Source organism: Stenella coeruleoalba, assembly GCF_951394435.1.
Source record: "Stenella coeruleoalba genome assembly, chromosome: 1".
In the NCBI taxonomy this organism is placed as follows: Eukaryota; Metazoa; Chordata; class Mammalia; order Artiodactyla; family Delphinidae; genus Stenella; species Stenella coeruleoalba.
Window position 1 is genome coordinate 39,895,084 of NC_137169.1, and position 21,781 is coordinate 39,916,864.

A 21,781-nucleotide genomic window follows, 5' to 3' on the forward strand; every position below is an offset into this window, starting at 1 on the left:
TTTCCTTTTTTGTGACATCTTTGTCTGGTTTTGGTATCAGGGTAATGGTGGCCTCGTAGAATGATGTTGGGAGTGTTCCTCCCTCTGCTATATTTTGGAAGAGTTTCAGAAGAATAGGTGTTAGCTCTTCTCTAAGTGTTTGATAGAAGTCGCCTGTGAAGCCATCTGGTCTTGGGCTTTTGTTTGCTGGAAGATTTTTAATCACAGTTTCAATTTCAGTGCTTGCAGTTGTCTGTTTATATTTTCTATTTCTTCCTGGTTCAGTCTCGGAAGGTTGTGCTTTTCTAAGAATTTGTCCATTTCTTCCAGGTTGTCCATTTTATTGGCATACAGTTGCTTGTAGTAATCTCTCATGGTCCTTTGTATTTCTGCAGTGCCAGTTGTTACTTCTCCTTTTTCATTTCTAATTCTACTGATTTGAGTCTTTTCCCTTTTTTTCCTTGATGAGTCTGGCTAATGGTTTATCAATTTTGTTTACCTTCTCAAAGAACCAGCTTTTAGTTTTGTTGACCTTTTGCTATCATTTCCATCATTCCTTTTTCATGTATTTCTGATCTCATCTTTATGATTCTTTTTCTTCTGCTAATTTTTGGGGTTTTTTGTTCTTCTTTCCCTAACTGCTTTAAGTGTAAGGTTAGGTTGTTTATTTGAGATGTTTCTTGTTTCTTGAGGTAGGATTGTATTGCTATAAACTTCCCTCTTAGAACTGCTTTTGCTGCATCCCATATGTTTGGGTGGTCGTACTTTCATTGTCATTTGTTTCTAGGTATTTTTTGATTTTCTCTTTGATTTCTTCAGTGATCTCTTGGTTATTTAGTAGTGTATTGTTTAGCCTCCATGTGTTTGTATTTTTTATAGAATTTTTCCTGTAATTGATATCTAGTCTCATAGCATTTTGGTCAGAAAAGATACTTGATACTATTTTAATTTTCTTAAATTTACCAAGGCTTGATTTGTGACCCAAGATATGATCTATCCTGGAGAATTTTCATGAGCACTTGAGAAGAAAGTATATTCTGTTGTTTTTGGATGGAATGTCCTATGAATATCAATTAAGTCCATCTTGTTTAATGTATCATTCAAAGCTTGTGTTTCTTTATTTTCATTTTGGATGATCTGTCCATTGGTGAAAGTGGGGTGTTAAAGTCCCCTACTATGATTGTGTTACTGTCGATTTCCCCTTTTATGGCTTTTAGCATTTGCCTTATGTATTGAGGTGCTCCTATGTTGGGTGCATAAATATTTACAATTGTTATATCTTCTTCTTGGATTGATCCTTTGATTATTATGTAGTGTCCTTCTTTATCTATTGTAATAGTCTTTACTTTAAAGTCTATTTTGTCAGATATGAGAATTGCTACTCCAGCTTTCATCTCATTTCCATTTGCATGGAATATCTTTTAACATCCCCTCACTTTCAGTCTATATGTGTCCCTAGGTCTGAAGTGGGTCTCTTGTAGGCAGCATATATATGGGTCTTATTTTTGTATCCATTCAGGCAGCCCATGTCTTTTGGTTGGAGCATTTAATCCATTTACATTTATGGTAATTATCAATATTTATGTTCCTATTACCATTTTCTTAATTGTTTTGGGTTTGTTATTGTAGGTCTTTTCCTTCTCTTGTGTTTCCTGCCTAGAGGTGTTCTTTTAGCATTTGTTGGAAAGCTGGTTTGGTGGTGCTAAATTCTCTTAGCTTTTGCTTGTCTGTAAAGTTTTAATTTCTCCGTCGAATCTGAATGAGATCCTTGCTGGGTAGAGTAATCTTTGTTGTAGGTTTTTCCCTTTCATCACTTTAGATATGTCCTGCTACTCCCTTCTGGCTTGCAGAGTTTCTGCTGAAAGATCAGCTGTTACCCTTATGGGGATTCCCTTTTATGTTATTTGTTGCTTTCCCCTTGCTGCTTTTAATATTTTTTCATTGTATTTAAGTTTTGATATTCTGATTAATATGTGTCTTGGCGTGTTTCTCCTTGGATTTATCCTTTATGGGAGTCTCTGTGCTTCCTGGGCTTGATTGACTACTTCTTTTCCCATATTAGGGAAGTGTTCAAGTATAATCTCTTCAAATATTTTCTCAGTCCCTTCCTTTTTCTCTTCTTCTTTTAGGACCCCTATAATTCGAATGTTGGTGTGTTTAATGCTGTCTCTGAGACTGTCTGCAATTCTTTTCATTCTTTTTTCTTTATCCTGCTCTGTGGTAGTTATTTGCACTATTTTATCTTCCAGGTCACTTATCCGTTCTTCTGCCTCAGTTATTCTGCTATTGATTCCTTCTAGAGAATTTTTAATTTCATTTATTGTGGTGTTCATCGTTGTTCATTTGCTGCTTAGTTCTTCTAGGTCCTTGTTAAACCTTTCTTGTATTTTCTCCATTCTATTTCCAAGATTTTGGATCATCTTTACTATCATTACTCTGAATTCTTTTCCAGGTAGACTGCCTATTTCCTCTTCATTTGTTGATATTTCTTTTTAACTCTGGGCTATTTTCCCCCCAATGTTTTTGTATTGTACTTTATTACTTTTGAAATAAAAAAATCAATAGAATGGGAGGGGGAGGGATTAATTAGGAAGTTGGGATTAACAGTTACACACTACTGCATATAAAATAGATAAACAGCAAGTACCTACTGTATAGCACAGGGAACTATATTCAATATCTTATAATAACCTATAATGGAAAAGTATCTGGAAAAGAATATATATATATATATATATATATATATATATATATATATATATATATATGTAATAACTGAGTCACTTTGCTGTACACCTGAATCATTGTCAATCAACTATACTTCAACTTAATAAAATAATAATAATGAAAATCAATAGCAATGGCTAACTTATAATGAGCGCTTGTTATCTGCCTGGCAGTCTTCTCAAAGCCTTGCACAATTAACTAATTTAATCCTTGTAACAACCTCATTAAATGGGTCCTATTGTTATTCCATCTTACATGTGAGGAACCAGAGAATGGAGAGGTTAAATAACTCTCCCCAGGTCACACAGCTCATAGGTAGTGAAGCCAGGATTGAAGTCTCCACAGTGGCGATCTGACTGGAGAGGCTGCACCTTTACTCATTCACTATACAGCCCCAAGTAAGCAGGTAAGCAGCAGATGCAACCTTGATGAAAAGCACTTCCCTGTGTTGGTGGGAGGAAAGGAACAGCAGGGGCTGCACAAGACTCTGGGCACTGAAGTTCTCCTGGGGAAGACTTCTTACTGCAGTGGACAAGGACATGGAGAATGTATGCACGGGATAAAACAGACCTTCAGGCAGAGGAAGCAGGTAGACAAAGGTCTGAAGGTGGGAACTATCTGGGGCCAATATGAAGGTGTGGGGCCTTGCATTTGGAGGAGGGAGGTGAGCATGAGGGAGAAAGCTGGCTGGTGAGCCACCAGAGACCAGATACAAAGGGGTTTGATTGAGCGAAGAGGCTGGGTTTCATCCTGGGGTGGCAGGGAGCTGTGGAGGGTTTCCCAGCAGGGAAGACCCTGGTCAGATGGGGTTTAAGGGTCCCTCCTGGGGAACCGCCATTCATTCTCTCTCCATCCCCTGCTCCCTTCTTTCCCTCCACTCTTTCATCTTGGGGGCAGGGAGCCCAGGAGACTTCCCATTCAACAGGCTTTTGTACCTTCCGGCCCTGCCCTGGGAAGATCCAAAAAGGACTAGGGCTGGGTTCTCCCACCCCCCTTAGGGATCTTATAACCAGATATCAGACCAATATTAGGACATAAGGCAGTTCTTCAAGAGATGTCCAAAATTCCCCACCCCCTTGGCCTACCTATGGAGCACCTGTGCATCCTTTAAAATCCAGCACAAACATCACCGCCTCTGGGAAGGCTTCCCTGATGAACAATCTCTCACACAGGTTCTTCCACCTCTCCTCTTTGGGACACTCTACTCCTGGCACTCTCTGTCCTTGTATGTCTGTCTGTCCCCACTGCTCACCCTTGACTGGAGGTCCGCCAGGGCCCGACCGTGGGTGAACCCCTCTAGGTCCCGGGGCCCAGGACGGGCCTGGCCCATCGACGGCATCCACAGAGTCTGTTGACTGGAGGATGGCCAAGGCTGGGGCCGCACTCCTGGGGGACTTGTGGGTGAGCAGAGATCAGCCAAGGAGAAGAGCCTTGATGTTCAGAGATTCCAGAAAAGGCTGCATGTTGGAGATGAGACTGGTTCAGGCCTTGAGTGACATCACAGCAAACTGGCTGAGCACTCTGATGGCCTCTTGTGCCTCTGGGGACATTGTCAGTTCCTGTGTGTGAGTTTGTGGGCGCCAGCATCCCTGGTCTTACCATGAAACTCGTTAACCTTTGCTATTTAAGGGAACCTGTCAGCTTACAGTCATGGAGATAAGTACCAGGCATCGTGGTGCCGAGAAGGCCTCATCTGACACCCTGTCTGTCCCCACTAATTAACAGGCTCAGAAGCAGAGAGATGGGTTCTCCAAGCGAGTGCTGCACCGCCTCAGCCCAGGGACAGGTACTCCCAGTGTTGAGCTCCTAGAATGCGCTCCCCAGCTCCCCAGCCCCAAAGCGAGCAGTGCCTTCACCGGAAGTCACACGGCCCTGTATCTGGCATCCGTTTCCGGCCCCTCCCTGCCCCCCTCATCCCCACAGCTTCTGTTTCCTCTTGCCTGGACTCCTGAGCGGCCTCCTAACGACCTCTCTGTCTCTAGTCCATCCTCCTCCAACGTTCCACATTGAAGCCAGAGTGAGGTTTCTAAAACCCGAGTTGGATGACGTGACTCCTTGCTGGAACACTTTCCATGGCGCCCCAGGTCCTGGGATGTGGTCCCCCGCCTTGCTCTCCAGCCTCATCTTCCTGGACCACCTCTCTGTCCCCATCACACTCACCCCGGCCTCTGTCTATGCTCCTTCCTCACCCGTGAGCCTCTTCTGCCTCCTGCTTCTCTGAATCCTAAGTGCTCAATCCACTGCAGGACTCCCTTCTGCCCCAGGGAGGTGACCTCCCCCTTCACTGAGATTCTAGTAGCCTTCAGCTCACACACACTTCCCATACGCAGTCCTTCTTCCTTTCACTTGACAAATCTGTGTTGAGTGTGTGCTGCGTGCCAGGCCCTGGGCGGGTCGCATCATATCCACCGCTGCCTCTAATCCTCAAAACTGCCCTGGGAGGCACAGGGGCTCTCAGGACCCGGCCCTTTCCTAACATTTCCACTCCCACTCTTTGCTGCTTTTTGTGTCCATGGGCACAACCCCGCCCTCTCTGGGACTCAGTTTCCTCCTTAGCAAAATGAGGTCTGAATCTCCACCCTTGAGGTTGTTGAGTTGCTAATAGTAGTAGCGGCAAGAGTAATAATAATGCAGAGCACTGAGCACGCTCAGCACAGTTCTTAACAGGCATCCACTGCACCGCCCCCGGCCACGGGTCAGAGCGGTTAAGGGCCCTGCCCCGCATCAGATCTGCCCCCAGAAAGCCCCTAGCGGCCGTTGGCATCCCTGTCCACATCCAGCCTGGAGGAGGCATATGAGACGAGAATATGCCAGGCACGTTCCGGGGAGGCACGCAGACGAGCCTGGCTGGAGCTCAGGGCCCGTGTTTAATAAAAGATTAATGAAATTGTCAAATTGACCTTGTCAGTGTCTGCTCAATCCAATTACGCGGCTGTGGCCCCCATGAATGGGGTTAAAAGAGGAGCGCACACGAGAGAGAGACGGTGCTGCCCAGGAAACCCTGGGGGGCAGTCTTTCCTGCAGCCCGGCCTGCCGCCCCCAGGGCCCACCAAAGACCCGCTGGCCACCGTCAGGGTGCCGTGTCCCCTTGTTCTGGAGGAACAGCAGTGAGCACCCCGTCTCCAGCAGACAGGGGTGTTGGCACTCTTGGCAGACGCTCGCTCCTGCTGTGCCACGCTGTGCAGGGCACAGGCCACGTGGTAAGAAGACACAGTCACTGTCCTTGAGAAGGCCTTGGTCTGGTGGACGGGACAGACATGGAAACAAATAGAATTCAGCAAATGTGAGCAGGGTCCCGATAGATGGTAACCCAGGGAAGGCGCGCTTACATACATGGACCTGGTACTCGGTGAGTTTCCTGGAAGAGACGTCACCGGAGGTGAGAGGTGACCCAGGAGCCGACCCAGAAGAGACAGATGGGAAGAGTGCAAGGGGGAGTGCCGTCCTCAGGGAATAGCCAGGCGTCAGCCAGGAGGGCCGTGGAGGAGCGTTCTGCAAAGCAGCTGGGATGGTGGGGAAGCTTGTTCATGCTGGAGAGGGGCGGGAGAGGAGTGGGGCGGAGCGCAGGATAGGGGACGCACAGAGCAGCTCAGGGTGCCTGGAGAGGAGAGGCTGGTGGGTCACAAGTTGAGGGGAACGGGGAGCTTCCCTGGGGGCAAAGCCTTTCAAGGAATGAGCCCCAAGCATCCCCTGTGTGTAGGGAAGCTCAGCCCTCTCTGGAAGGGTCCCGCAGAGCCTGGCTGGAGGGACCAATTTCAAGGTTCTGAGGAAGACCCTGTGGAACAGGCTGGGTGCAGAGCTGCTCCCACCTCTGCCTCTGCCAACAGCACTTAGTCCTGGGCCTAGGCCTGCCTGCCACGCCCCCTCTCCTCTGGGGCATTTGCTGGGTTCTTCCAACTGAATGGCCTTTCTCAGTTTACTGAGCTTGCTTGCATCCCTTCCACAACTAGATCATCACTATAACACTGCAAGATAGACAGCATCATTATGCCCATTTTACAGTTGATGAAACTGAGGCTTAGGGAGAACAAAGGCCCCCACCCAAGCCTTGTTCACAATGGAAGTGAGACTCATGTCTATTTATCTGAACTAAAATCCTATGCTCATTCTATTACTACATGGAGACCTTTAAGGGAATGGGGGGCCCCTCACTAGACAGGCCATCACTTCACCAAAAGACAATCCTGCCAACTGCACTTCTAGGGCTCAGCGAGCTCTCCAAAACATGAGACCCACATTTGGATGGTGCTTTTCAACAATGTGATTCATGTTCAGCCATGGCTTCCTATTGGAACAAGTATTTCTCCATGGCCCCATCACAGCGCCCCAGGGAAGACAAATCCCCAGTCCCCTCCCAGTGGAGGACATCACTGTCCACCTGCTCAGCAAGCCAGAAACAGGGGAGTCATCACCCAGTCTTCCTCATCTCCCCCTCCCCTCCGATCAACAGATCACAGTGGCTTAACCCCAAATGTATATTTCCATTCTGACCTTCCCTGCCCATTCCTTCATTCCTGGAACCACTGCTTTGCTCTGGTCCCCACATTTCTTGCAGGGACCATCCGACCAGCCTCCTAACTCTTTTCCCAAATTCCGTCTCCCCCATGCCCGTTCATCACCTACAATTCCACCTGGTGGTCCTTCTGAAACACCAATCTAACCACGTCACTCGCGGGCTCAACACCCTTCAGTGACTCCCTGTTGCGCCTGAAAGCAAAGTCCAGCCCACTAAACAGGCATGTCAGGCCTGCAGGCCCGGGGGCCCTGGCCCCCCATCACCCCACAGCCTTGTCTCTCAGCAGACCCCACTCAGACCCTGCACTTCAGACCCCAAGCTGGACCTCTTAAGGTGTTGAGAAACTACTAAGCTTTTTCAGTCCCTCATTCATTTACCCCCCCATCCATTTATCCAACTTTGAGCCCCTATTATATGCTAGGCACTCTTCCAGTCATTGCTCTTGTGACGCCTCACCTTAGGACAATATTCAAACACATACATCAGGGTGGGAGAAAAAGCGGCAGAAGAAGACGTGAGAGTGCCCTGGGGTGGGGCGCGATGTGCTCGCTCTTCCAGACGGTGGTCGAGGAGAACACTTCTCATGAGGGAGATGGAGCAAAGATCTGAAGGAAGTGGGGGCAGCCATGTGGGCGTCTGCAGGGAGACGGGCCCAGGACTGCAGACCTTACCTCCCCAATCCTGTCTGCGTGGAACACCTTAGGCCACTCCCGGGCCCCAGCTCTCACCTGAGAGTCAGCGTAGCAGTGACCTCCTCTAGGACGTGCAAGGACAGTCAACCAGCCCTTGTTTTATGCCCCTACAGTACCTCACATGGCTTCAGGCCCAGCTCTGTAACACTGAGGTGCTCGAGTTTTCTCTCTACCCTTCCCCTCATTCATTCATTCATTTCTTGACTAAAAACTGCTTGAGTAGCCCCCAGGGGCCAGGCCCTGTGCCAGGACTTGGGATGCATCTGTCACTCCCCTGTCCAATGTCCCAGGAGCTCCTGGGAGGCAGAGGGACACTGCTGCCCCACCTCATTATCCCCGTGCCAGCACAGCACCTGGCCCCAATGGCTTTGGTGAGTATTTGATGAGTGAATAAACATTTGAGACCATTTTATTGAAATGCTTCAGAGTAAATTTGGAGACAGGCATTCCTCTAATCAAGAGTAATTTAATAACCACAAATGCCTTTTAACATAGTGGGGAGGAAAAAAAGAAGGTGTGCAAGTTCCTTATTGCTGCAGGTAAAATAAATGGCATTTTTAATAATATGTCCCCATACAGCATATAGAACGTGGCCACGTGATGAAACAAATAAATATCTGGTGAAATTATGCATTGCAAAGCAGTCTTTTTCCGGTCTTTTGGTTATTAAATGTAATCACTTTTGAGTCGTGCCCCTACTCTTCTTCCTAGAGGCAGGTACGCGTTTGATTAAAATGTGGGCCCCAGAGCACTTTCGCAGGGGAAGGTTGAGCTACGTCCCCAGAGGAACTGCCGTGGAGCAAGCGAACGGGATGATGGGGCCAAGGCAACTGCCACAATTTGCCTCACGCTTGATGGACGTGTTTATCCCCAGACAGAGTGCACGCAGTCACGGGCGTATGGAAATCTTGCAATTAAGGCCAAGTCTAATTAGAGACGGCAGCTTCAAAATACAAAGGGACCTCTGAGTGGCAGCCACTCTGGTCGGCTCTGACACGTGATTATCTCACTCCAGTCCCTGCCTCAGCCACCAGTGGACTGAATTACGGGAGGGGGCGGGGTTTGCATCTTGTTGCCATACGTGCATTCTCTGGGCACAGCTCTGCCTTCAGACCGTGGAGACACCGAGGTCCTTGGAGAAGAGCACGGGTTTGGGGATTTACCAGACTGGGATTTGCAATCTGACTCTGCCCATTATTACCACTCCAGCCTCAGCATCCTCATCTTCCTAGTGGGAGTGGTGGCAACCGTCTCATAGGGCCATGGAAGGATCAAGTAAGGGTTTTGTGGAGATGCAGTTCAGGGAGGTCGTTCCCCTAACTGGGTCACTTACACAGCCTTTGCTCCCAGCCCGTCCATGCTGGTGAGAGCGTGCTTGCCTGGGACCAGAGGTGAGAGCCTGGGCGGGCTGGGCTCTCACTACTGCATCCTTCATCCTTCACCCTTCACCCACAGGACCCAAGACAGGACCCTTCGCAAGCTTTCTCTCCTTCAGTGCCCGACACTGCTCCAAGCGATCAGTTTTATGTGTCCACGCGGGGTGGACACTGGGGATGAGCTGTTCCCCCTCAGCCCAGACAGTCCTCGCAAGAACAGACGGCCTGTGGGTCAGGGAGAAGGCACTGCGGGCAAGCCTTGTTAGACCCAGAGTCCTGGCCCGCGGCCAGCAGTGCTCCCTGAGCTTAGGCTGGGGTCAAGAAATGAATCAGAAACCAGGAAGTCACAATCTACTCAGGAAGACAGACAGGAAGAGAGCACAGAAGTGTGTGACATCAGTTTACATTCCTACAATATTTTACAGTTGAAAATGCTTCGACTGAGCCCTTGTTTAATCCTCCCAAGAGCCTGTGGGGGGGGGAGTTAATGCCAATCCCCACAGGACTCTGAGCTTCAGGCCAGCTCTGCCCTCCAGGTACACAGAAGCGGAGGTGTGTGTCGCGAGCCCCACTCCCGTTACCCTCCCAGGCGAAACGTATGGAACCTTTTCGCTTTCTGCTTTTGTCTTTGGATGTCTTGTTTGTTTGTTTTAAATAGTTAAAACATCACAGAAGCCTCTTTTGCACTCTTCCCCGTCCCCCAACCCTGATAAGCTGGGCTGTATCCTTCCTGCCCAAGTTTTCACACTGCGCCTGCACATCTATCTGTCCATAAAAAACCGATAGTATCCTTTTGCATGTTTTAGGATTTTACGTACGTAGTCCCAAACTCTAAGTTTCATTCCACCACTTGCTTTTTGGACTGCACATTATGCTTTTGAGGTTTATTTATGTGATACATGGAGATCTGGTTCCTTTTTGCTGTATGGTATTTCAGTCTACGAAGAAAGTCAACATACGTGTGTGTGTGGTGTGTGTGTGTGTATGCACATGCACGCAATGTGTGTAACTATCCTGCCGTTGGACATTTGCTTCCACACCTTCTATCATCCTGTGTTGCTTTACAAGGAAACCTTGCACATGCAGGTGAACCTTGAACGCGGCTAGACTCCAGCCGGGGAGGAGGGACACTCCTCTTTGTCACACAGCGCAGGGTCTGGCACCCTGCTGGCTCTGTCAGTGCTGATTACTAGAAGGCACTGAGGTTGTGATGAAAGAACAGTGGACTTGGTCTCAGAAGGACCTGGGTTTGAATCCTGACCCTCTTACTTATCAGCTGTGTGACCCTGTGCAAAAATTCTAACCTTTCTGACCTGCAGTGTCCTTACCAGGAGAAATAAAGACAGTAACACCAACTCCCAAATATTCCTGTTGCGATGATTAAATATATGAAGTCTTCAGTGTGGATCCTGACATGCAGGAGGAGCTCAAGAAAGCTAATGGAAAGATCCCTGATCCCGGGCAGACAAAAGTGCACAGAAGAGGCATCACAGCCTCCTGTCAGCTGCCCTTCTCGCTCTGAAAAAGGAGGTCTAGGTCGAACGCTCAATTTTAAAAACAAAAGAAAACAGAAAAGAATGAAAGAGAAAGAGAAAGAAAGAAAACAAGCCACCTTAGAATCATAATTTGAAACCCAGGGAGCTACCTCCAAATCTGGCTGGGTTTCTACTCCATCTGTGCCTTTGATTGGCTGACACTGGAAATCTGCGGAGGGTGTCTTTGGTCTTGGACCAGGTTCCCTGAAGGGCAGCCCCACCCTGCAGAGGCCACCTGCACTCCTGGGCCCTGTGGAAGGCAGCACCAGGCTGGGTTACAAAGGGTTAAATGTCTTCCTCCCCCCAAAGAGACTGGAGCCAATGAGGCTTTCTGCTTAAATGGCCTATAACCATCTCCCAAAGCTCCTTAGCTCAGAAAGTGTACAAGTCAGCAAAATGAAAATAATTTAAAGAGCCATTGCGAAGAAGAACTCCAGCCTCCCTGCTGCCCCCACTCACAGCCTCTCAGTAGTGACTTGCGTTTTTCACATTCAGGGCCAGAGTCTCCCCACCCCCACCCCCACCCCCGTTTCAGGAAAGGATGTACCACAGGCTGAGATTTGCTGCCTCCCAGGAGGGAGAGGCAGGGGGCGCAGGAGGTCTACGGGGATCTACCTCCACACCCGGAGTGCTTCGTGGTTTCCAAGCCCTGCCCTGGCCATGCTGATGCCGCCAGGCCACGGCAGCTTCAGAGTCTGGTGGAGCAGGGACCGTCACGCATGTGTTATAACCAAGGACACGGAGGCTCATAGACAGGAAGCGCCGGCCCCACCCTCAGCCCAGGCGAGCGGGATGCTCCTGGCTGAGTGCGCAGCCCTCCTTGCTTCTATTGCTCTGAGAGGTAGGATAGTACCTGTTAATGAGCACCTACTACGTGCCTGCCATGTGCGCAGCACTTTAGGCAACAGCCCTAAAATGTGGACACTGTTATTCTTGTTCCACAGTTGATGAATCTGAGGACCCAGAGGTTGAGTAACTTGGCCAAGGTCATGCTACTGAAAAGCTGTGGAGGAAAGTTCAAACCCGCGTCTCATTTCACACCCACACTGTTTCCACGGTACCAAGGAAGTGCTTAGGGAAGACCTGGCACAGAGACAAGTACAGCCCTGCAATCTGCCCCCCACTCTCCTGACACGTTTCAACTCCCTGATCTGGGTCTGCCGCCCCTCCACGGGCTGAGTCCCCACAAGGGTCTGCACAGAGTGAGTTCAGGGCATGGGAGCTGCATGAAGACCCAGCTGTCCTGGGCACACCCCATCTGGACGGCTGCAGGGTGGTCTCACAGCCTGGTTCCCACCTGGCAGTGGCAACCCTTAAGGAGGAAGGAGAGTGGGCACCTGACCCTCACCATCTCTCACCTGGGTTATTCCAAAAACCTCCTTGACTTTTCTCTCTCCCTCCAAACCTGCCAGCACACTGCTGCCAGCATGATCCTTCAGCAGCTGTCCTTCATCCTCAGAGTCCAGCACCTCAGCCTGGGACCAAGGCCCTCCCAGGACCCTGCTCCTACCCACCTCTCCAGCCTCCTCCCCAGTACCAACTTCACCTCCACTCCTTGAAGCACCTGCCTTCTTCCGCCTCTTGCCCCTTGTTCACAAGGACAGCAGACAGTTACACAGTGCTCGCTATGTAACAGGTACAGTTCTAAGTACTTTATAGACATGAACTTAATGCTCATAGGAACCAACCCCTCCATTTTATGGAGGAGGGAACTGAAGCCCAAACCAATTAATTAACTTGCCCAAGGTTGCAGGGCTGGTAATTGGTAGATCCCAGGGTGAGACCCAGGCAGTGTGAGGTCAGATTCCTCAAATTTAACCTCTGCCAAACCCTTTCCTCCTTTCTTGACCTGATGACAGTCTCTCCTGGGAGGACAAGACCAGGAGGGTCTCATGACCCCCTCTGAAGGACTTTCTTCATCCCTCAAGTTCTTAAATCCCCAGGCCGAAAGAACTGCTTCGGTCCCTGGTTTCCCACACCTGTGGTCTTCAGGGGCCAGGATTCTAGGGAATTTCTTCAGCACTGGGCTCAGTGCTGGGCCCGGGACTCAGATGGGAACACACAGTGGCCCTGCCTTGGAAGGCTCACAGTGAGAAAGATGGACTCACAATGACAATATGGGCTGACAAGGCCAGCAGAGGGCAGGAGAGGGTGCCACAGAGCAGGGGGAGGCGTCCCCACCCAGACCGTGGAGGGAGCACTGAAGACCTCCTGGAGGGAGGAGAAGGAGAAGGTCATGGAGCAGAGGTGGCCGGGAAGGTCCACACAGAAGAAACAGTTTGTGTCCACGCGCGATCTCAGGTAGCACAAAGCATGGTCGTAAAGACGCCAGGCACTGGAGGCACTCAGGCTTCCATGCCAGTCCCGGATCCTCCTGGTCGTGGTGGTGCCGTCTCGGGCCAGTTACTCAACCTCTTTAAGTCCGTTTCCTCATCTGTGAAATGCGGATGGTCATAGTATCTGCTTCACAGTGTTGTGTGAGAAATAAAATAATGACAGTGCCTAAAACATAGTAAGTGCTCGATAAATACTAGTTAATTAAACAAATAGTGTCCATATCTGTATCTCCTGCACCTAGCACACAGTAGGGGCTCCGCAAAGGGGTACAGAGATGAATTCACGCGGTCCTGCTCTCACGTTGCTGACTGCCTCAGGGAAAGAGACAACTATATAGAAATTACAACACAATGCTCTGAGCATTAGGATGCTGGGAAGGTTGGGACCGGCAGGGAAGGAAAGGGGGAGATTTGGAAAACCAGAGAAGGGAGGGAGTCCTTCTGGGAAGAGGTGGAATCAGTTCCTTAGAGGAAATATTTGAGCTGAGTCTTCAAGACGGGGGAGGATAGGTTTTCTATAGTTAACGACCCAGGCACGAATGAGTGCACATCTTGGAATAAAAGTGAGGCTCCAGGTAGACAGGACAGATTTAATGTCCCATACTTCTCACACTCCTTGGATACCTCCACACCCGTGGCGGGGGCCCTGGACAGGGCTTGCTACCCCATGCTGATCTCAGCTTCCGGGGCACTCCGCTTCTCCCCGCCACACACTCAACCTGCCTCCCTGCCCTACGTTTGCCTTTTTTCATGGCACTTATCACTTTCTACAGTTTTCTTATTTATTACATTTACCATTTATCTTCCTACCCACCTCATTCCACTCCCACTAGAGTTTAAAGTCTTTGTCTTTACTAATATGTCTCAGACATTTAGACTAGTGACTGACACCTAGTAGACACTCAGATATTTGTGAAATGATTGAATGATTCCATAATTACTCATGGGGGAACTTCTGCATACAGATGTTGGTGAGGCTAGAATACTGAATCTCTCTCCCCGTTAGCTACTGAAATGGAAACATGCCCAGGGTACCAGATTGGATATGGCCAAAAGAGTGCATTCTGGAATGGTGGAAAGAGCACAGGGTTTCGAACCACCCTTGAGGTGTGACTCCCTGTTGGACCCAACCAGCAATGCCTGTTGGAGTGGTGGGCACAGACTAGAGATATTCAACTCGTTGAAGATGAATGGAGGGGGAGATGGACCGACAGACAAATCATCTCCTCGTGGCCATTCTCGTCCTTCTGGCGTAAGCTCCAATGTTACATCTTAGAGGTCTTCCCTGATCACATCTAGATGGAGGAGTCCTAGTTACGAGACTAATCCAGCTCAGAGAAAGTAACTGGTAAAGAAAAGTGGGGTCTTTAGCGGAGGACCACACGGTTCTTTTCTTTTCACTGACCTAACCATTATTATTGGTAACTTGGTGAAGATACAAAAGATCATATTTCTATACTATAAAACTGGGAGGAAGAATATAGCACAGAATAAAATTCCATAAGGATCTCAAACATGCAAACATATGAATCGACAATTCACACAGGAAGAAGTTGAAAAAGTACTTTTGTAGAGAAAACTAATTTGCCAAACTTCTTTAAAAATTCCAAACGCTGGTGAAGTTGTGCGGAAATGGCACGTGCACGTCCACCTACCTAGAGACGTGGCTTGACCTTTTTGAGAGCAATATAACAAACATAGATATAACAACAACATGGAAAAGACTATAAAAATGTGCTTGCCCTTTAATTAGCTCACTCCTGGGAATTTAAGAAACAAACAACTATAAATGATCATGACGGCATTATCGCTAATAGCAAGAAACTAGAGACAGTAAAATGTACAGTGAGGAGATGAGAAGGTAATCATGACCCGGTGTCAGGAAGGGCATTGAAATGGCAGCTACACAAACCAGGCAGCAGAGGGGGAAATGTTTGCCACATGATGTGAAATGAACAAGGCAGGATCACGGGAGGCTGGCCAACTGCTGTGAACAAAGAGGTACTGCCCTGGACAGACAGGAGGGGCTCCCAGGAGTGAATGTGTTGTTGGGCTTGGTTCTTGGGATTACGGCTCGATTTCTTTTTCGGCTTTGGCTTTCCTCAAATTTTGTTTTGTATTTTAAACACAAATGGAAAAGAAGATCTCAACCAGCTGGAATGTTGGGCCGAAACCAATAAGATGAAATGGAACCGGGATGCATGCAAAATCCGCTATTTTGTTTAAGAAATACATTTAAGAACACACAATTGAGGTGAGGGGGGGTATAAATAGCTGCTGAAGTGAATAAGGGAAAGAAAAAGGGAACAAAAACAACCACATTTACTGCAGCCCGCAACTGGGATAGTGAGGGCTGTAGGTCTGGTACCGCGGGAGGTAAGCGTGGTTACATTAACAACTGCATCACGGACAAGGTGACTGGGGCTAGAAGATTTAGGAACTTGCCCAATTTCCTCTAGTCTAATAAATAATGAAGTCAGGATTTGAATTTGGTGTGAGTTCCTCTGTCATCAAAATCTATGCTCGTTCTCTTGCAACACAGCGAACTAAAGGGATAAGTATTGTGTTAGCCAAAAAAGGGAGCAGGGCAGTATTTGGTGACCATAAGCTCAACGTGAGACAGTTGTATCGCTAAAGATGCTAATTCAAGTTTAGGGCACTCTAATAGAGATATGCCATCCAGGAGCAAGAGATGACAACTGCTCTAGTTAGTACTGGTCAGACCCTTCCTAGAGCAGCGTCCAGTCCTGAACCCTACCTTCTAGCGGCACACCCATAAAACAGCAACCAGGATGGTCAGAGTTCTTAGGATTAGGGAACTAAGAGATGTTGGATGCCTAGGTGCTTTACTCACGTTCTCTTGTATAGCTCTATATGCAACACTGTGAGATAGGTATTATATTCCCACTTTTAAAATGAGAAAACTAAAGCCAAGAGAGATTGAGAACTTCTTCAAGGTCACATACTAGTAAGTGGCAGTCAAGGTTTGAACACAGGGCTGTCTAAATCCAGAGTCCTCATTCTTCCCTGCACTGCCTCTCCCACGTGAGAGATGGCAGAACAGAATTTGAGCTATTGATTAGTCTGTGAAGAGACATGATTGCCACCTTCAACTCTGCAAAGGGCTATAAGCAGAAGCATTTTGCCTGACTTCAGAGGAGAGAACTTGAGTGACCTCAGAAGTCTCAGGGAAGTAGATTTTTAGCTCAGCAGAAGAACTTCTCAGTGATGACAATAATTGGATGTGCCCTTGGGCAGGAAGGTGAATTCTCCACGCCTGGAGGAGTTCCAGCATGGTCTGGAAAGCATTTGCTTTCAGTGGAGAGGAGATCTGAATGGAGGACCTCGAAGCTCACTTTTGACCCTTTGGTTCCATGAGCCTATGAAGCTGTTTGGCAGAAACTGATTAATCTCTTCAGCAGAAGTGATGAAAAGACCTGTTGGTATGTCTATTTGCAGATGTAAAAGTAAAAATATGCCCAAGGTAAACAAACACATTGGTCCAGAGAAAACTATATACAGAAAATGAAATGAATTCTGCTGGAAATGCTTACAGGTTAAGCGTTTATTTTGTGTAAACAAGAAACCAAACTCTGGAGAGATGTGCAGTCTCAGAAGTAATTAAAGAAAATATAATGAGGTAACAATTTTCACCTGTTAGGTTGGCAAAATAATTAAAACACGGTCACGCCCATTATATGTATCAAGAATGATAAAAGTGGTACTATTTTTGACCCAGGTAAAACGAACCTAAGAAACTGATAGAAAATATAAAGGGGGGAAAAAAAACTGTGCACACAAAAATCTTCATAGATGTTTAATTTATAAACGACCTACAGATTCAAGGAAGGGCAATGGACCGGCTGGGTGGCAGGGTAGGGGCTGAGGTGAGCGAGGGTAGCTGGAATGTCGGGACTGGACCTAGTCAGAGCGCACAGGGAAAAGCTCATGAGCACTGTGCGCTGTGGGTTGAGCACAGGGTGTCTGGAGGGCCAAAGGCAGGTTTGAAGGCCAAGGTCACACTGTAAGAGGTCAGAGCAGGTCAGAGACAGGATAGGCACACACACAGGTGAGGACCGAGTGGGCGTGGGGAGAGGAGAAGAGAGAGGAAAACCACCTGTAACACTGGCGGCCATTTATCCACTCTCCCTGGGTCACTTTAATTACGTGCCGGACCCAAGCGTGCAGAGAGAGCTTCCGTGAACTGGCAGCCCTGTGGGTTAGCCCCACAGCCGACCAGGTGGTTTACCCAGCTGTAGCCTGATGCCCATTCACTGGGGGGATGTTCGAATTGATGGCTACACATTTCATGGAGCAACAGGGCAATATGTTAAAAAGAAAGGGAAGGATGCAAACCTGAGGATATGCTATGACCACAGGTATGTAAAATACACATTTACGCTGTTAAATGAAGGACTAGAAGAGATACATCACAATGCTTGCAGCTGTGCCATTTGGAATATTTCCCTTATTTTTCCAAAAATTTCTATAAAGTGGTTTTCATTTCTTTATAATTCCCAAAATGGTCATAATTTAGAAATGCATCTAAGAAACGCATGGGCACATGACAGTCACTAACAACACACTTTCCTCAGCTAGAAAATGAAAACAAGCCACATCTTTCTGTTTGGTCTGGCCGCAGAGAACTTGTGGCCGGGGCTTCGGTAAACAGGGCCCAAACCTCATCATTTGAGGCTCTGCCAATCCAGGATTGACTGTCTTGTCCTCCACAACCCACTGGCCTGTCAGAGGAAGTGAAAGAAAGAATCTAAGTGTAAAAGTGAGGGGAAAATCATTGGCACCTACACTGAAAGTCACCTTCTGCATCATGTCCAACTAAACAGCATCTGGTGAGCATGAAAGAGTAACTCTAAACAAGGTTTATAAGAGGAAATTGAGTCTCAATTTCAAATATTGTCATGCACTTTAGAAGGAGCATGTCTTTCTACTTAGGAAACACTCTTGTCCCTTTGTTAAAACAGGACTTCTAATGCTGTCTACTAGACTGGTGTTATTCAAAACTGGCACTTGTGTTAAAACACATGTTCCCAGCTCTATCCCAGCCCTACTGAATCCAGCACCCTAAACCAAAGCCCAGGAATCTGTATTTTAAGTACCTCAGCACATTCTCAAGACTGGGCAAGTTTGGGAAACTCCCTACTACACAAAATGAACTTCAGTTTTGTGTATGTATGTGAATGTAATAAAACTGTGGATTCTCATAAATGGTACTATTATTCCCCATCCTTTCAAATGGCTTGAATTAGCGACACCAATTTCCATCGATTGATTACTTAAGTTGGGACTCTCCGAAATATGCCCTGAGATTACATGGCTAGATTCTCAGCCCAGACCATAATATTCCACTCAGTTTTCGAGGGAAGAGGTAAAAGGACAGATTTTGCACAGACCTGGATTCTGACCCAGCTCCACTGTGACAACTCTGGGACCTTGGCCAAGAAGTTACTTAACCTTTTCTGAGCTCATTTCCTCATTTGTGTGGGTGTAAGAATGGTGGCCCTGCCCTCACATAACAGTCACAGGGCACCAGGTACACAACAGGTGCTCAAAAAGTCTCAGTCTAACTAGGGTGTAAAAACACCTGCCCCCTCCCCTGCCCCGATTCCCCATCAGAAACAGCTCTTATGTCCTTCCTTGTCACATCTACTTTTGATTTCATGCTGCCTTGCAAGCTAAGGACAGCTACCATCTGCATGGCTCCTTGAGACTTATGGAGCTCTTTTCCCAGCTATTACCTGGACTCCTCTCCACAATAACCCTGACTTAGGATCACTGTCTCCACTTTAGAAGAAACGACCTCCAGAGTGGTCAAGTGACCTCCCCAGAAGCAGTAAAGTCACAATCAGATCCCACAATCTTTCACAACCCGTTCTGTCCCTGATGTATGTGTCATATATTACGCGAAGCACTTTCACGTCATAGCCTTTTTTTTTTTTTGCGGTACGCGGGCCTCTCACTGTTGTGGCCTCTCCCGTTGCGGAGCACAGGATCCGGACGCGCAGGCTCAGCGGCCACGGCTCACGGGCCCAGCCGCTCCATGGCATGTGGGATCCTCCCGGACCGGGGCACGAACCCGCGTCCCCTGCATCGGCAGGGGGACTCTCAACCACTGCGCCACCAGGGAAGCCCTGTCAGAGCCTTTTTAAGCAGGTATTTCGTTGCCTATTTTCCCTTCCAACCTAAAAGCACCTATAAAGCAGGGATCATATCTTATTAGTCTTTGTAGCCTCTGGGTGTTTATCTTTGCCGTGCTTAGGAAGGAAATGGGATGAGTTCAAATCATGTATACTTTTTCCCAGCCTCTCATGCATTCACACTACTCATGCCCAAGCTGCTCCCCTGCCATTAAAATGAACACATCTTAATAACAAGAATTTACTGAACACTACTAAGTGTCACAGACTTTACTTACCTAATGAACTAACTTTTGTTAAACACTCAGAAAAGTCCTGGCACATATTAAGTATCTGTTATTGTTATTATTATTTAATTATCCACATAGCCTGTGAGGTATGCATAATTTTCCTCATTGTACTGGTAAAGACTCTGGGAAGTTAAGTGATTGGTCCAAGATCACACCACTAGTCTGTGGAGAACTGGGAAAACACCATAAAAGGAAGTTCATACCTATACATCCTTTAGCAAGCATATAATATTTCAGATTACAAAGAATTATTTTATGTACTAAAATAAAATTCCTCAAAGAGGTAGCCACCTCCACTACTCACCCTAGTGACCCTGAGCTTTTGCTTATAGACCACCAGTAATCTAATGGTTTAGTGGATAAACCATTAGAGAAACCAGAGGCCAAAGTTTTCCAACCAATGCCTAAAAGCCAATAACCAGAAATGAAGAAAACAATGACTACCAACATTTATTGAGCACTTATATATAGTGCTCTATAACTTATAGCAACGTTGCAACTCCACAAAGTAGATATTATCTTCTTTTTAAGGAACAGAAAATTGAAACTCAAGAGGTTACACTAAGCCCAAAGCAAGCAGTGGAGCCAGGTTTGGAATCCAAACTCCTCAGCCCCAAACCCTTGCCATTTCCAACATACTACGCTGACTTCATAGGCATTACAGCAAGGAAAGTGTTAATCAACAGGACGATCAAATGTGGTCTGCCTGATTGGGCACCAGGCACTTTAGAGACACAGCTACGGAACGAGATAAAAATTATGCAACTTGGAGGATCATTTGAGATGCAAGATAGGATGAACGAACCGACACCAGGTGACGTTGCCCCTGACTTTCTGAAGGTTACCCTGAACCACATCTAACATTACCACCCCCTGACACTCCTTTACAAAGATTGACTCAAATTATCAGGAAAGCTGAATCTCAGATCACCTTGAGTAACAGGTCCTAGATCTGTCCTTTGAGGTAAGAGAAAGTAATCTGCTTCGAGACAGCCCTTCAGACCTGTAGACAGTAATCACATCCCTTATGAATTTTCTCTCCTTCAGCCTGAATGTTCCGCCCCTCAAAGGACACTGGTCACCTCCACTGTACACTTAATATCCATCCTTAAATAAATGAGGCTAATGATTGTCTACAGCAACGAATTAATGAAGCTTTATTATAGAATAAAATAGAGGAACAAAGATAGAAGTCCTTAAATGGTAAAAATATCAGCTCAAATTCTTGGCCAAGTGATAGGTAACTCAGAGACATTTTATCCGCCTCCGAAAAGACAGCGCTTTCACCATCCCCAGAACAACACTGGCGCCAGGATGCTGCCTGAGTCTCAGCAAATCCATCCGCCTTCTTGGAGTGGGAAGTCCAAGTTCAGAACAAGGCGCTGACCTCAGAACCCTACTGGCTCCCCGCCCACACACCACCACGCATGGTGGGGTCTGATCTGGACAACACCATCACCCGCAAATCACATGCCACACAAGGAAAACGAGAAGGCTTTATGAAAAATCCAAAGTTTATTGCAAATTATATTTTGCTTCCCTTCGTTCTTCATTTTTACAGGATTTATTGATATCCATGATTTTTTCACAGATGTACTTGTTGACTTTGGAGAGTCTCTGTGCAATTTCAGTTTCATCCACAGTTTCTTGTGCTATTCTGTCGTACAAACACTCTAGACAGGGAAAAGAAACAAGAAGGCCAAGGATTAATGGTACATTCGAGTACATATCTTTAAGGGGGAGAAAGGAAAATATGCCTCCTGACATACTTCCAAAGTACCAACTCACATATCTGGCATGGCGGTATTTTAAATTTTTCAACACAAGAGTAGATATACACTGTAAATTTATACTTTAAAGATAATGATACAACACCCATGTGTCCACGTCCCCTGCTTAACAGGACAGCATTGCTGGTCCCGCTGAAGCCCCTAAGTGCCCTTCCCCAGTACCATCCTCACCAGAGGTAATCACTGTCCTCAATGTTTGCTTTTCTTTTCGTGTTTACACATATGCATACATCCTTAAATAACATGTTGCTACTTTTCCCATTTTTAACTATTTACAAGTGTATCCATACTCTGTATACCCATCTGACTTTTCTTTTTTCATTCAACATTCCAGTTTTGAGAGTCACCCATGCTGAAGTGTAGGTATAGCTGCAGGTCATTCACT

The 21,781-nt window shown here is 47.2% G+C and overlaps 1 protein-coding gene across 5 annotated transcripts in view; it reads right to left on the reverse strand.

Annotated features, from left to right (window-relative positions):
- The window catches only part of LOC307188045 (BEN domain-containing protein 5), a gene marked incomplete at its 3' end in the record, with an annotated part of 1,401,459 nt that overhangs the window by 196,190 nt on the left and 1,183,488 nt on the right, over positions 1-21,781 (reverse strand). For 3 of the 5 annotated variants that reach the window (XM_079924745.1, XM_079924749.1, XM_079924748.1), the window contains one exon: positions 21,122-21,279. The exons of the other annotated variants lie outside the window; for them this stretch is intronic. In XM_079924745.1, coding sequence (XP_079780871.1) covers positions 21,122-21,279 — 158 coding nt within the window. Of the gene's footprint in view, positions 1-21,121; positions 21,280-21,781 lie in introns of those variants that run through there. 5 annotated transcript variants of the gene reach the window in all.